General features: G+C 56.1%; 1 protein-coding gene across 1 annotated transcript in view; it reads left to right on the top strand.

Annotated features, from left to right (window-relative positions):
- Positions 1-14,763, top strand: part of Ttbk1 (tau tubulin kinase 1) — a 45,567-nt gene extending 30,804 nt beyond the window's left edge. Inside the window, 2 exon segments of the mRNA XM_052745478.1 lie at positions 9,437-11,013; positions 11,644-14,763. Of these exon segments, the coding sequence (XP_052601438.1) occupies positions 9,437-11,013; positions 11,644-12,028 (1,962 nt within the window). The 3' untranslated portion in view covers positions 12,029-14,763.
- Positions 14,764-15,195: the final 432 nt, after the last annotated feature.

Here is a 15,195-nt window from a genome sequence, read left to right as displayed (position 1 = left end):
GATAACCCCACACATACTCAGTGGACTTCCCAACCTGGGAGGCCCCTGAGCCCACCCAAGAAGAGGTGGGGAAGGAATCGGGGAACCTTCCCCAGCCCTCACCTTTCCCTGGGTTTTCCTGTCACCCCACCACTGGCCCTCGGATCCTGCACAGGCTGTCGGTGGGGAGAATGACCACCCACGCACACGCACGCTCACACTCCGCAGCCTCGCGTACACTTCACCCACTCTCCGGACAGCAAACAGCAGCCCCGACCCGGAGCGCCCCCGAGCCCCTGTCGCAGATCTCTAACTGTAAGGGACGTCTGTCGCCCACTCCAGCTCTGTCCCCACCCCGGGGCCCGTCCTCCCCGCCACCCCAACCCCTGCAGCCGTCGCACCTCGAATGTACGTTCGGTCTTTTTAACCAGCTGCTACTTGGCGTGCCCCCGGTACCGCCGGCCTCGGAGTCCCCGTCCAGCCCCGCCCCCGGCCTGCCCGGACCCCAGCTCCGGTCCCCGCCCCGCCAAGCTGCCTGCTGCTAAAATCCTTCTCTTGGGTTACCGCCCCCGCTGTCTGCCTTCGCTCTCGGTTTTGTTTGCTGTTCCTTTCTGCGGGCTCGCGGCCGCTGGGTCCCTGGCCTGGAGGAACTCGCCCCTGAGTGCTTCCAGGGTTAGGGTGCAGACCAGGGGCGGGGGAGGGGGGACTTGGGAGGAGCTGGCTCCTAGAGCCCGACCCCCCATCCCGATTCCGGTTACCTCACCGCCCATAGGGCTGTCCCCACCCTTGGCCTTGCCATTGGATGCCAAAGAGCCCAGAGTTGAGGGGAGAGCCAAACTTTGAGCCTAGGTCTCTCAGAGCCACCCAACCCCACTCCCCTTTGCCCATGCTCCGGTCCGCGTCCCTTGTCCCATCCCTCCCGCCACTAAGGGCCCTGGGGGCTCCCCAAACATGCCCCCACTTCCAACTCTTCCCCACCCCCACCCCCGAAAATAAAACTCAGGGACCAACATCTGCTTCCTTTGCACTTGCTCCGTCGACCCGTCCCCCAGGTGGAGGGGCTTCCGTGGGGGAAGGGGCGGGTTCCAGGGCCCCTAGAGTTGATTGACAGTATTGACGCAGAGAGGGGCTGGCCCCTGCCCCGTGAAAGGTGGACTGGTGGTGTGGGGAAACTCAGCCCCAGGACCTAACTGAGCTCCCTCCCTACAAAGACCCCTTATCCCGCCTCCCGGGGATGGGGTGAAGCGAGGGATGGGAGGGGGTTGGCAAGAAGACCCTCCCGGAGGTCTCCAGCCCCAGCCGGTTTATTCCTGAGCGCCCCTCCCTCTCATCCCAAGTCTTTCCTCAGCCCCCTTTTGTATTGCAATAATACTGTATTATACGCTTGCACTATTCCCTTACCCCGGCCAGCCTAAGCATGCACGAGAAACTCAAAACCACACACACGAAGATGGGACGCTTTTTCTTTTCTTCTTCTTCTTCTTCTTCTTTTTCTTTCTTTCTTTCTTTCTTTCTTTTCATTTCTTTTTCTTTTCTCTTCTCCTTTTTCCCTGTTTCTCTCCGGGGTGCGTCCTCCTTAGTGTATATAGCGGCGTCAGGGGCCCCGGACCCGGGTAGAAAAGCATGCACTGAGCCCCCCACCCCCACCCCAGACTGCGAGTACTGTACAAATCCAACACTTGAAACCGACACGCACACGCGCGGCGCCGCCACGGGGGTGGGACACGGACACGCACCCACGCGCACACGGCCGTGCACGGGCGGGGGTGGGGGCGCCCCGCCGTCAGGCGTCGCTGTGCGAGGGATCTTGTGCCTTTTAAAGTCCCTGTATGTTCATGCAGACAATCCGGAGAGCTTGTGTACTACCAAATCCTGATTAAAGACGCCTTCCAGGAACCTTTGCCTTGGCCTGCTTTCTTTCACCGCCCCACTCAGGTCCGTGAGGACCTCAGCTCCAGGGGCAGGGCGGAGGGCAGGGGGCCGGGACTGCTCCCTGAGGAGTGCTAATCAGCGGGACTCGAATTACCCGCCCCGCCCCGCCCCCGCCCCGCCCCCGCCCCGCCCCCGCCCCCGCCCCCGCCCCTCCTTTCTTGGGAGAAGCTGATGAGCCGACTCTGGTCTCTGGGACCCTGCTCCAGGTGCCGACTGGACAGAGAGGAATGCCATTGGTAGTAGGTTAGGTCCCACCGAGCGAGTGCGGTGGAGGTGGGGTGCCAGAATGCTAGACAGAATGCCCTGTGCTTTCTGCCATGCCCCGATACTGCCCCTGCTCGGTGAAGGGACAGCACCCATGCAGATTTAGCTCAGGGCGCGCAGGCAGTCAAAGGGTCTAGACTAAGAAGGCCAGCACGGCAGAAGCAGGCTGAGCAGACAAATCTCCTGGGTCCTGCCTCTCTTTTGCCCCTCACCCTGGCTGGGCAGAAGACAGGAGCTAGTATACTGGTGACTGGGACTGCCTGGGACAGGTTCTGGCTAGTGGGTGAGTTCCTCCAGCTGCTGAAGGGAAGCAACCTTCCCCTTGGGGCCCAAAGCAAGTGGGAGGTGAAGGGCCAGTGGCAGCCACAGTTCCTCTTCCCCAGGGGGCTCAGAAGGCCCTCCCCCACATGCTTGTTGGCTCTGGGTCCTAGAGCAGATGTGGAGGGAGACACGGAGATCTAGTCATGTGTGTGAGGTCTGAGCAGACCTGGTAGCCATGTTCCCACCTTCCTCTTCCTTAGCAGGAGTAGCCACTTTGAGAGCTGGGCTCTCCCTCTTGGGTGGCCACGGTGGGGTGGAGGGAGGGCTCTTGGCTGGACAGAAATACTCCGAGGGGAGCAGGTAGACTGAGGCAGGCTAGTGACGCAGCAGATGTGGTTGAAGAGCTGCCAGCAGCTACTTAGTCTCCATGTCCTTACCTCTGAGGCCTGGCATGGCTGCGTGGCTGGGGGCCAGGGTGGTGGAGCATGTTTTCTTAGCTAGTTCACCTTCCAGAGCAGAGGAAGGGATGTGGGCCATTAGGCAGTCCTGACAGACACACATCCTTTCCCTGGTCAACGTGGGGGGTGTGTCAGCTAACCCTTTGCTTTGGCACTCAGCCTGTCCCATCCCCCACGACCTTGGGACTTTGAGCTGGAGCGTGGTTCCAGGTATGGCTTGGCCAGGGTCCAGGCAGGAGAGTCACCTCATGCACCCTGTGTGGGCACTGGGATGAGGTGGAGTGGAAAGTCTTCACAAGTTCTCCCTGGGCTAACGGGACACCAGCTCACTCAGTAGCAAAAGGGGACCAGGTCCGGCCATCTCCCTTTGTGTGTGGTGCTGAAGGAGCGGGCACAACTTCAGCTGGCCTTTGAAGCTGGAGGGACAGTGTGGGGAGCAGAAGCCTGGGGCTTTTGCTCTCTCTGAGGATCTCCGCTTGAATGGCCTGCTTCCCCTTGGGTCATAAAACAGCCAGTGCCACCTTCTGCTGAACTCTGGATCATCCCGAGCTGCTTTTGAAACAGTCTCACTATGGGGTCTTGTTTGGTCTGGAACCAAGTAGACCAGGCTGACCTTGCACTCACAGAGACCCCCAGCCTCTGCCTCCTGAGTGCTGGGATTAAAGCTTTGTGCCACCACCGCCTGGCAACCAGGGAACTTCAGATCAGTGGGATGAGCGGAGCCAAGGCAGGCCTGGGAGCCTACACAAACAAGTGAGGATCATAAGGGTCACTGCCCTGGGGAGAGGTGTGATCTCCTTCAGGCCAGCTAGTCCTCCACACGGCTGGGGTGTGCTGCCCTCCCAGAGTTTCCTCAGGCTTCCATGGCCAAGTACACAGAAAGCATCCTGGAGGTACCAGCAGACTTGGAGTTCAAGAGGGCAAATAGCTCACTAGACATCCTGGGAGAGGCAGCGAGAGTCCTCAGCTTCTGTCTGAGGAGGGAACTCCTTCCTAGAAGGACAGTAGGTGGGGGAGGGGCCAGGGGGACTTAAACAGAAACCCAGTGTACCCAGGCTAGTGTGGGTGGCCCTGATCCTGTTGGCAAAGCTCTGAGATCTACAGCCTCCTTCCCCCCCACCCTCCCCCAAATGCAGAAGGTCCTCCATTCTCCTGTGTGGGAGACAGAGAGGTGCTAACAAATTCTGAGTCTTGGTAGCCCTTGTCAACACACTTTCCAGTTTGGGCCAATGCTTGGTCAGGGCTTCTTGCTCCCTCGCCAGCCTGGTTGGTTCTCAGTTCTCCTCTTCCCCAAACAACTATGGGAGGAGAGGACTTTTCCTCTAGTTATCCAGCTGCTGGCAGGGGTGGGTCTCCCTTGAACGGGGCTTTTGTGTAGAGATTCAGGACTTGGCCAGGTGTGGGAGAAAAGGTGTTTCTAACTGAAGTGTCCAAGACCACGGAAGTGGGGTGGGGATGTCAGCAGCTGTTCAGTAGAGAGCTGCTGAGGGGTAGGGCTCAGGGGCGCCTGCACCGAGCACGCGAGTCTGGCGCTGGGTAGGAAGGTATGAGCAAAGCTGCCAAGTGTCTTCCTGCCCGCTGCTGTCAGTGCATTCACCCAGCCCAAGATGCCCAACGCCACTTAAGCAGCCTTGTCCACTCGGCCAGCTGTTTTCCGCAGCTGTGACACTGGAAGGCACATCAGTGGATGAAGGGTTGAAGCAAGAATGGAAAAGTAGTGTGGGCAAAAACTAAAACAAAACAAAACAAAACCCAGCTACTGGGGACTTCCACGGGGGTGTAAAGAGGAAGAAGTTCTAAGGAAGCTTCTAGACCATCAGAAGTTCCTTTGGGGGCCAAGGCTACCTGTCTCTGCACATGTGTTTACACAACAGTGCGCACATGAATGTGGAGGTCAGAGGTCAAGGTCAGGCATCCTCCTCTATCACTTTCTACCTTATTTTTCAAATAAAAAAATGGATTTATTTATTTTATGTGCATGAGTGTTTGCCTGCATGTATGTCTGTGCATTGTGTGTGCCTGAGGCCCACAGAGGTCAAAGAGGGTGTCAGATCCCTGGCACTGGGGCTATGGATGGTTGTGAGCCACCCTGTGAGTGCTATGAACCAACCAGGTCCTCTGCAAGAGCAAGTGCTCTGAACTGCTGAGCCATCTCTCCAGACCTTATTTTTCAAGACAGTGCCGGGAACCATCCCCCGGCGGCGGTGGATGGGTCCTGCAGAGGGTGTAAGGAGTCGGTGGGAGAAGGATGTGAGCCAGGCCATGGTGGTCGGGAGAATCTTGCAGCCTGACTGACTAGCAGCCAGAGTGTTTCTTTATTTATACAGAACTTAGTTAGCAGGGATACATTCATGATGTTCCAAAACATAGATCATATCGTTTTTGTTTTTGGACATGTGTTTCACTTCCTTTTGCTCATCTTTTAGTCATCATTAATAAACTATGACAGAACAGAGTTATTATTTCCAATCATTTCCCCTCAAGTTTTGACATCATTAATAAAGAATTATCATTCTCACTCATTAACCCCATAACCCAATTTTTGAGAATCTAGAGGCATATGATAGCCTGTGCTCAGGCTGGTTGTTTTGGTTGCTTCAAGGACACTAGACCAAAACAAAAATCTTCAACCACCCTGGGCATTTTGCCATGTCCCAAGCAATGTATTATTAACTCTTAGTGGTCAGAGTGCCCAGGAAAAATCCTCAGACTAAACCTGATCTAGTTATTATTCAAATTCTGGCATAATACAATGTTCATATTTATATCTTTATAGAATGTCTAATCCTGGCATTCTGTTGTTCCTTGGACATATGACATTATAGTGGCTCTACATGAGCTAACTTCTAAGAGAGGGAGGTCCTAACACCTCATACTTTTATCTTTCCACTCCACACTTTGCTCATCAATTGTCTTTGTGTGGGGCAGTTGTATGCCACATAATTGTCTGAGTGTACAGTGGGAAGAGCCTTGTAATCTGAACTGTGGACAGTTCCTCTAGTCCACTGAATCTTATTGACATTTTAAATTTACTTTGTTTTGAATATCTTGTTCCTGTGTAAGTAGAGGGACAGATGTTTCAAGAATGTCTCATAGCCTCATAAAGAGACCTATGGCTACTTTATGTGTCACAACCTCCAAGGCATAAGGAAGACCTTCAAGTAGATAAGGGTATCTCCCTCAAAGTGTGTGTGTGTGTGTGTGTGTGTGTGTGTGCGGGGATAGTATGTTCAGGACTTTCCTGGATAAGCTTAGAAGCAGCATTCCTGGGAGAAGGCATAAATGATTCATAAGGAATTTTCCACCAACCCAACATCCCAAAATTGTACAAATATTAAAAGTGCCCCAAGTATGTAACAGGTGGAGGTGAAAACCAAAGGTGGCATGGCAGCCATCATGTGGCTCAGCTTTGCTGGATCTTTGTCAAGCAGCTGTGCTGGCTTGTGACTTCTGCCATTCCGTTCAGATATGGCTGTGCCAAGACAGGGTCTCTCTCTGAATCTGGAGCTCATCAAATGGTTAGACTGACTGGAGAGCCAGCTAGGGAAATTTCCCCCCAGGCATGTGCCACTACATCCTGGCTTTTCACTGGGGCACTAGTGATTTGAACTCGGGGCCTCAAGTTTGTACAGCAAGTGCATTACCACTGAGTCACCCCCAGCACCCTCTGCCACTGCCTGTTTCGGTGTTCCTGAGACAGTCTAAATTCGCTACGTAGCCCAGATTGACTGTAGACTCACAGCAATCTTCCTGCCTCAGTCTCCTCCGTGTTAGGGTTACAGGCATGTGCCAGCACACCAGATACAGGCTGTCTACCTGCTACTACTCACGCCCACAATGAGTCCTCTCAGACAGTGGATTATGCGGAAGATGGTGAATGTTGAGGGGGATGTCACCAGGGCGACAGATGCGCAGCTTTGGAGATTCCTGTCTCATTCTCCACCAGCCTCAGAGTTGAGTATACTGAAGCTACTGGTTGGGCATCTCCTTTGCCTACGCCAAAAATCATGGTGAGGTTGGAAGGGGCAGTGATCTACAAACCAGGGTGAACAGAGCAAAGGGGAGTGAGCAAATACTCTTTGAGCTATCTGCTTATGTGACCCCTTTATGCTTAGGACCTTTGTGGGGTTGGCCTTGTGCCCAGTTCTTCTCCCTTGCTGCACTCAAATAAACGCATGTCTGCATTATTCAATACTTGACCCATAGATTTTTAATGTCTCACATAGCGACCGGGACACTTTGTGTGTGTAAAGCTGGAGACCAGCCTTATTCATCATCCTGAACAGTCCACTTTGTTTTCTGAGGCAGGGTCTCTCATTGGGGTCTGGACTTGCAGATTAGGCTAGGCTGACCAGCCAGTTAGCTCCCAGAATCCTACCAGTCTCTACCTCCCCAGCACTGGGATTACAAGCACACACCACATACCTGGCTCAAATTAAGTGGCAAGCACTTTACCAACTGAACCATCTGCCCCCAGCCCCTGCTCTTTAAAAAAATAATTACAATATAATGACATAATTTCCCCCTTTCCTCCCTCCAATTCCTCCTCTATCCCACCTTACTCTCTTAAACTGATGGCCTAGTTTCTTTGATTGTTATTCACACACACACACACACACACACACACACACACACACACACACACGAATATATAAATACAAGCTGCTGAGTTCATTTAGCATTGCCTCTGTGTTTATGAGTTCAGGGCTGACTGCTTTGTATTAGATAGGCAATTAAGGGAGCTGGCCCCTGGGAAAGAGCAATCCCCCTCTCTCGGCTGTCCTTATTTGTCTATAGTTCTTTGTTTGGGGTGGATCCCCATGACCCCCTCTTATTTTAAAAACACAGTCTCATAGAGCCCAGGCTGGCCTCAAATTCAATCTGCAGCCAAGACTAGCCTTGAACTCCTGATCTCCATAACTCTGCTTCCCAAGAGCTAGGGTTACAAGTATGTGCCACCGCAGGTGGTTAAGGACCTCTTGAGTGAATGAACAACAACAAAACCCTCCAGGGACTTCATTCACAAAAAAAGAGAGCCACATACACACATGGAAGAGTCTGGCACGCAGGTAGGAAGGAAAGCTGATGAACAGGAAGGCTTTGGAGGAAGAGCTGATAACAGACAGGTGTGAGATGCATGACACCCCGGGGAGATGCTGATAACATCAATGGCTAGAGCATGGATGGGGCAGGGGCAGGGGTGCTTCCCATCTCAGGCTGAGGTAGGGAGAAGGTAGGAGGCAGGGCGGGGCTGAGAGATGGCTCCTGTGCCACGCCAAGGATGGGCACAATCATGTGTGCACTGTGATGACCGCTGCAGAGAGACAGATGGGATCTGAGTTTTGGGAAGCTCAGTCGGGTGGTTGTGAGAAAGATGGCTGGCAGTGCCAGGGCTGAGGCAACAGGCTGGTGGCTGTGGAATACTAGACTGGCAGGAAACGTCCGTGGGAGCTCTGGGGGAGCAGACGCTGAGATGGTTATGTGGGGCTGTGATGCGGGAAGTGACAGAATTATTTCCCCCTTCAGGCGTCTCGACTGGATGGACTGTGCCCTGTTGGTTTAGGAAGACAGAGGGCCAGTGTGTAGAAAGAAAGAAAGAAAGAAAGGAAGGAAGAAAGAAAGAAAGAAAGAAAGAAAGAGAAAGAAAGAAAGAAAGAAAGAAAGAAAAAGAAAGAAAGAAAGCCTAAGAAAGTGCTGGACACTGAGCACCGCCCTCCACCCCCTCTGTGGAACAAAGCCCACAGACCTGATGTAGTGTTGTCTGAGGATGTCTGTGGAGTGGATTGGAGGGAGGCACAGACGGAGAAGGGACCAAGGAGTGTAGGAGACAGTCAGTCCTGCCAAGGAGGCTGGGCCTTTCTAGTCTAGAAGAGGAGGCAGAAAGGATGTCGTGGGGGTCTAACAGAAGGAAGAGGTTCAGCCGTGATGGGATCGCCAAGGGCTCCACACACGGCTTCAAAGAGGAAAACTTAACTGGGTTCCTGGGAGAGAGGACTGGACACAGTTCTCGCTGACCGGCCGGAAGGACAGGCGAGGAAACAGGCTGGTGCTCCAGTGAGCCTGTTCCCACTGTAGTGTGAGAGGCCCTTCCCTCACAGGCTCTCGGGGTCCTGGACAGCAGCTACAGAGGACCTGCCCCTGGGAGAGGGGCTAAGGATGGACATCTGTAAGCACAGTACATTCCAGGAAGTGACTCAGCCCCTCCTGCCTGGTCACCTATAAAAGGGTTTTCTGAGATGCTCACACTTTGGGGTTATTTTGTGCTACCAGTCATACCCTAAAGTTGGCTCTGTCTGGTGAGGGAGAGGGGGCAGGGAGGAAGGAGAGACGCTAGGATCTGCCCTCGGACAGGGATCCCCTGAGCCTTTCTAGGTGCCAGGGATCATTTTAGGTCCCGAGGCCACGACAACAACAAAACAGACCCACTGTCTTCCTTCTGGCAGGGGTCAGGGTGGGGTCTCCTAGCTTAGGGTACAGGTGAGGCCTCCCGGGGCCCTTGAGGGTGGGTGACCTCAGTGGGTCCCTATGTGTGCCCCTTACAGGTGTTCTCTGTGGCGCCCCCGTTTGAGGTGAATGGCCTTCCACGAGCTGTGCCTCTGGGCTTGCCCTACCAGGACTTCAAGAGAGACCTCTCTGACTACCGAGAACGGGCCCGACTGCTCAACAGGGTCCGGAGGGTGGGCTTCTCGCACATGCTGCTCACCACCCCACAGGTCCCATTGGCTCCCTTTCAGCCTCAGGCCAATGGGAAGGAGGGAGAGGAGGAGGAGGAGGAGGAAGAGGAGGAGGAGGAGGAGGAAGAAGAAGATGAAGAAGACGAAGAAGAGGAGGAGGAAGAGGAGGAGGAGGAAGATGAAGATGAAGAGGAGGAGGAGGAGGCAGGGGCCCTTGGGGAGGTGCTGGGGCCTCGAAGTGGTTCTAGCAGCGAGGGGAGCGAGCGGAGCACAGAGCGGAGCCAGGAGGGCGCCCCATCCACACTGCTGGCTGACGATCAGAAAGAGGCCAGGGGCCGGGCCTCCGTGGCGGATGGGGACCTGGAGCCTGAGGAGGGATCCAAAACGCTGGTGCTCGTCTCCCCTGGTGACATGAAGAAGTCGCCAGTCACTGCCGAACTGGCCCCTGACCCTGATCTGGGCACCTTGGCGGCCCTCACCCCTCAGCATGAGCAGCCCCAGCCTACTGGAAGTCAGCTAGATGTATCGGAGCCGGGCACCCTGTCCTCCATCCTCAAGTCTGAACCCAAGCCCTCAGGACCTGGAGCAGGGCTTGGGGTTGGGCTGGTGGCCACTGGTGGGCTGGTGGCAGTCACCTCCTCCCCCTTCACCAAAGTTGAGAGGACCTTTGTTCACATTGCAGAGAAATCCCACCTCAATGTCATGTCTTCCGGAGGGCAGGCCTCCAGGCCAGAGGAGTTTAGCACTGGGGGTGAGCTGGGCCTGGAGGCGCTCTCTGAGGCGGGCATTGCAGAGGAGAGGGCCCGAGTGCCTCTGGAGAATGGCATGGCTTTGCCAGGGCTGGATGGAACTGAAACCGAGAGTTGTGCCCTGTCTGGTCTTCCCGGGGAAACACCCTCAGAAGTGGTCACAGACTCATTGCCCAATGGCCCAGCCCTTGCTGATGGGCCAGCTCCAACATCCCCACTGGAGCCAGTCACCAAGAAAGGGCCCACTGTCTCCCCCAGCCGCCATGCTATGCCAGGCTCTCGCCCCAGGAGCCGTATTCCTGTCTTGTTGTCTGAAGAGGACACGGGCTCAGAGCCTTCGGGCTCACTGTCCGCCAAAGAGCGGTGGAGCAAGAGGGTTAGGCCACAGCAGGACCTGGCGCGGCTGGTGATGGAGAAGAGGCAGGGTCGCCTGTTGCTGAGGCTGGCCTCAGGAGCCTCATCCTCCTCTAGCGAAGAGCAGCGCCGTGCCTCTGAGACACTCTCTGGTACAGGCTCTGAGGAGGACACACCTGCCTCAGAGCCCACAGCAGCCTTGCCTAGGAAGGCTGGGCGGGCACTGACCACCCGGAGCCGGATTCCTCGCCCCATCGGTGTGCCCACGCCTGCAGAAGGGCAGCAGCTTCCTGGCAGACCCCACGGTGCAGCCTCAGCGTCTGACTTGGCTATCACCAGCAGGTGAGAAACCCTGCCGGGACTCGTTGTGGGCAGAGTGGCCAGAGAAGTCCTCCAGGGATGTCATAGAACCAATGTTAAGGACTATGACATCCTCCGACATCTCTCGGGTCTACCAGCTCCCATCTGGGCACTGTGTTACTTGTGACTCAAGTGTTAGCTCTGTCACTGGGCACAAGGGAACAGGAACAGCATTACTAGAGGGGGATACGGTGAGGTGGGACCAGGGGAGGCTGCTGGAGACCAGCAGAACCCACACACAGTCCCTAGTTCACATGGGACATTTGAAACAAAAGGGTAAAGCCTTGGGCATCCAGTAACTGGCATGAAATAGTATTTTGTATTGATATTAACGTAAGCATATTCTAGATTAGAATACAAAACCCATGGATATTTTAAAGATGACACATGGCCCTTAAGAAAAACCTGTAGCAGGCTCCTCCAGTCACAGCCCAAAAGGCCCTGCACTGCAGGATGGAACACCAGGCCTGTTTACTCATCTGTGCCTGACCTCTTCCACCTTACCCAGCTTTGATGCCGCAGATCTCTAGGGCTCGATGCTCAAAGTCATTCTGAAAATGTCCCCTTGTCCCCTACCCACGTCCTTTTCTCTTGCCCTCTGCCCCTCAGCAGGCTCCAGCTTCAGAAGCCCTCAGGGTCGGCCACTGCTGCGGACCTCCGTCCCAAACACTCCTCGAGCCGGGGTCCTGGCCCAGGTCGCGCCCAAGTCTCCAGGCCGGCAGCGCCCCGCAGTCCCGGCCTCCCCGCCGCCTCCACCGCGCGCCACCCCAGCGGGTCCCCGCGGAGCCAGTCCCTGTCCCGCAAAGAGAGCTCCTCCGCGTCGCATCAAGCCCGGCCCGGAGCCCCTCCCCCTCGGGGGGTCCTCCAGGCCAGATCTCAGCCCGAGGCCTCTCCAGGGCCCCCCAAGAAAGGACCCAGAGGGAAACAACCGCAGACTCAGCGCGCAGCAACCAAAGGCCGGGCGGCAGTCTCGGAGGGCCGGCCCGGGACCAGATAATGACATCCGCCCGCGGCTCTCTGCGGCGCCCCCTACCCTCACCCCGGTCCCCACCCGCAGCCGGCCACACTGGAGCAGCTTCCAGCACAGCCTTACGCGCCCGCGCGCCACCGCGGCCCCAGCTTCCCGCCTGCACCCACCAGGACGCACACGTGAGCACATGTTGCGCCCTGCAGCCCAGCCAGCCCACTGACCCCGGAGTTGGTCAGTTGTCTCGGTTCCTCTCTCTGCGTCCTCCCTCCCTCCTACCGCCCCCTCTGCAGGGACAGGCTCACCGCAGATCCTCTGCCCCGGGAAGGCTCAGCCACTCACCGCCCCGCTTTTAGGGCCCGTCCCCTTCATCCACCAGGTCTTGGCTGATCTCTACGCCCCCCACCCAAGAGGTTTACATCTGCTTACACCTCCTGCGGCCCATCTTGTCCTCATCCCCATCTTCTTCAGCCTCCAACCCTACCCAACAGGAGAAACAGCCTCAAATTCCAGATGTGTGCAGGCTCTGGCCTGCCCACAGTCTCCTAGGAGCCATGGTGTTCATGGCAGGCCAAGCTGGGATTGGGGAAGTGGGACCCGGGGGTCATTGGCTTATTTAGGCTTCAGGGGACACCTCTGGTCTGGCTAAAGTCGGCTCTATGCGAAGCACAGGGCATATGATTCTTGAGAGGGGGTTACTCCCGGTGCCTCTGGGGAACAGAAATACCTTTCCTGGATAGAAATGAATGGGGCCTCTAGAAGCTCGGAGCTGCCTCTCTGGGCAAGTGTCTCCCAGCGGGAACCTGGAATGGGGCTTTAAAAAGGTTACTCACTTCTCTGGTCCTCTGGTCTAGTGCTCAGGACCCCTTACCATCAGGAAGTCCTTCCTGCTGTCTAACCTCAATTTTGCATCTTCAAGTTTCAGTCAACTCTCGTCTTTCAGAGTTCCATGCAGGTGGAGGGACTGGTTATCACCTTCTGTGTGCTGGTCATTTGAGAATTCAGGGACTCGGTTCTGGTCATCCTGCCACCTCTGCTGTGGGCAGTGGGCTGGCCTAGGCATCCTCCTCCTCAGTGGGCAGAGGAAGCAGGATGAGGCGAAGTGGCTCCCCGAGGCAGAAGGCCCTTCTCACTTTAGACTGTGTGTGATGCTAGCTGGTGCCCACCCCAGCCCCACCCCAGTTCACCCTGGGCCCCTCTTGCTCTGAGCCAGCCCACACAGCTGAGATGCTCTGTGCCTGCATTTTGGCTTCTGCATTAGCTCGCCCACCTCATCAGGAGCCTCAGCTGCTAACATCTGGGGCAAGCGTCACTCTGGCTGCAGAAGGGACAGGCAGCAGCCCCTCCTATCTGGGGCAGGGACTCCCTGCAGGCCTCCTTTAAAGCACTCCCAGCCTCCATCCCCCGTTCTGGCCCTCCTGTCCTTCCCTGAGCCACAGAGAGCAAACCAAGACATTCAGATGATGAGGAAGAAAGGCAGGCCGCGGTGTGCCAGCGGTCCGGCCGCATCTGTACCCAGGATGACTGACCGGAAGCAGCTCGGTGCCCGCTGAACTCCTCAGGGGGGTCAGCAGGTCTGGCCAGTTGCTTCCACGGGAAGAAGGCAGCTCTGCAGACCAGCCCGGGGAGGACATCAGGGTGGATAGTCTTTGAGGTCTATCCCACGCTGTGCAGAAGCTCCCAGAACACTCAGGAAACCTCTCGGATTCAGTTATCTTTGTCACCCCGAGGCTCCCCTCTAACTGCCCTCTAGTCTAGCAGAGGGGTAGAGGGCCCACTTCCTCCCACCCAGAGCTTTTATGAATGACAATCAGCTCATGCCAGGTGGGGACCAGGGCATGACCCCTGGTGCCCAGGCCCTGGGCCTGCTCCTTGCCACCAACCGAACCATGAATGTAGGGCCCCCCTCAGTCTCATTTCTGCTCTAGGACCAACAACACTTTGGTTTGGAGATGGGAGGAAAGGGAGGCCTGAGAAAGCCCCAGGCTCACCCCACCCCCAGCTTCAGCCAGCACTTGAGCTGGCACAGATGTAAAACCCAGTCTACCCTTGTGACTCCAGACCTCCACAGGGCTCCAACCAACCTCAGGCCTCTGCGTCAATAGTGTCATCAGGCTAGGGGGAAGGAGGGACTGAGGACCAGCAGAGGTGAGTGGTGAGGGGGCCAAGTGGCTCCTCTCTCCAGGAAGGAACCAGGGCAGAGGGCACCACATCTCCCAATGCCCACCCCTCACCCCCAGCTGAAGCCCTTTCTTGAGAATCATCCATCCTTTGTGCTAGGCCCTTCAGGTTCCTACCCCTCCTCTATGAGAGTATCACACCACCACCACCATCCCTCATGTCCCAATCCTTTCTGCTCATGTCACTGGCTCAGATGTGGGGTGTGTTCACCTTAATATGCCTCCCCCCACCCAGTCGTACCGTGTGCAGAGGGGTGCAGGAGAAGGGCCCTGCCCCAGGCACATGGCTCTCTGGCTTCCCAGCTCCTCCTGAGGGGCCCAGCCTGCTCAGTCTCCTGAGCCCCTTGGGCAGGTGTTAGGGGACAGGGAATTCCCTCCCCCTCCCTGGGAAGCAACAGAAGAATGTTTACATGCCAAACAGAATGTAACAGCCCTTGGCCACCCCTCCCAGTCACTGCATGGCCTCTGCCCACCCTGTGACCGCCCACCCCCCTGACACCAACACCTTGGAAGAAGCTGTCACAACCAGATGGGGTCTCCAAAGGGAAGTAGCCATTACACCATTAAAAAGCCTGTGGACCTTTCTGTTGGCCTGGACTCTTTTTCCCTCTAGGGAGGGCAGGGCAAAGCCCAGCCCCTGAGGGCGGGGGTGGGCAGGAGAGAAGAGACAGGATGGTACCAAGTGGGCAGAGACGTCATCTGCACAGAGAAGGAAGAGGAAGTTCAGCTTGTCGGGTGTGGGTGATTTGTTCAGGGTCTCACAGAAGGAAAAGTGTCCAAGCGAAACTTGTACTCAGCTCCCTGGTTGTCCCTGCGGAAGGCTGTAGACTCTCCATTTGGCCTGGCACAGAGATAGGAGAAGCAAAACTATCATTGCCCTAAAAGAAGCAGCTAGAAGTGACTGTCTGGAGAGGCAAAGGCGGAGCAGCTCACAGGCACGCCACAGCAGAACCCGCCCTGACCACCACCTGTGACTCGGCCTCGCACAGCTACAAGTTTATCCTATGGATACACTTG

This window comes from Peromyscus californicus, unplaced genomic scaffold (assembly GCF_007827085.1).
Source record: "Peromyscus californicus insignis strain IS unplaced genomic scaffold, ASM782708v3 Scaffold_19__1_contigs__length_69161282, whole genome shotgun sequence".
In the NCBI taxonomy this organism is placed as follows: Eukaryota; Metazoa; Chordata; class Mammalia; order Rodentia; family Cricetidae; genus Peromyscus; species Peromyscus californicus.
Note: the sequence above shows the minus strand (reverse complement) of the source record. Positions and strands in the feature narration are given on the sequence as shown.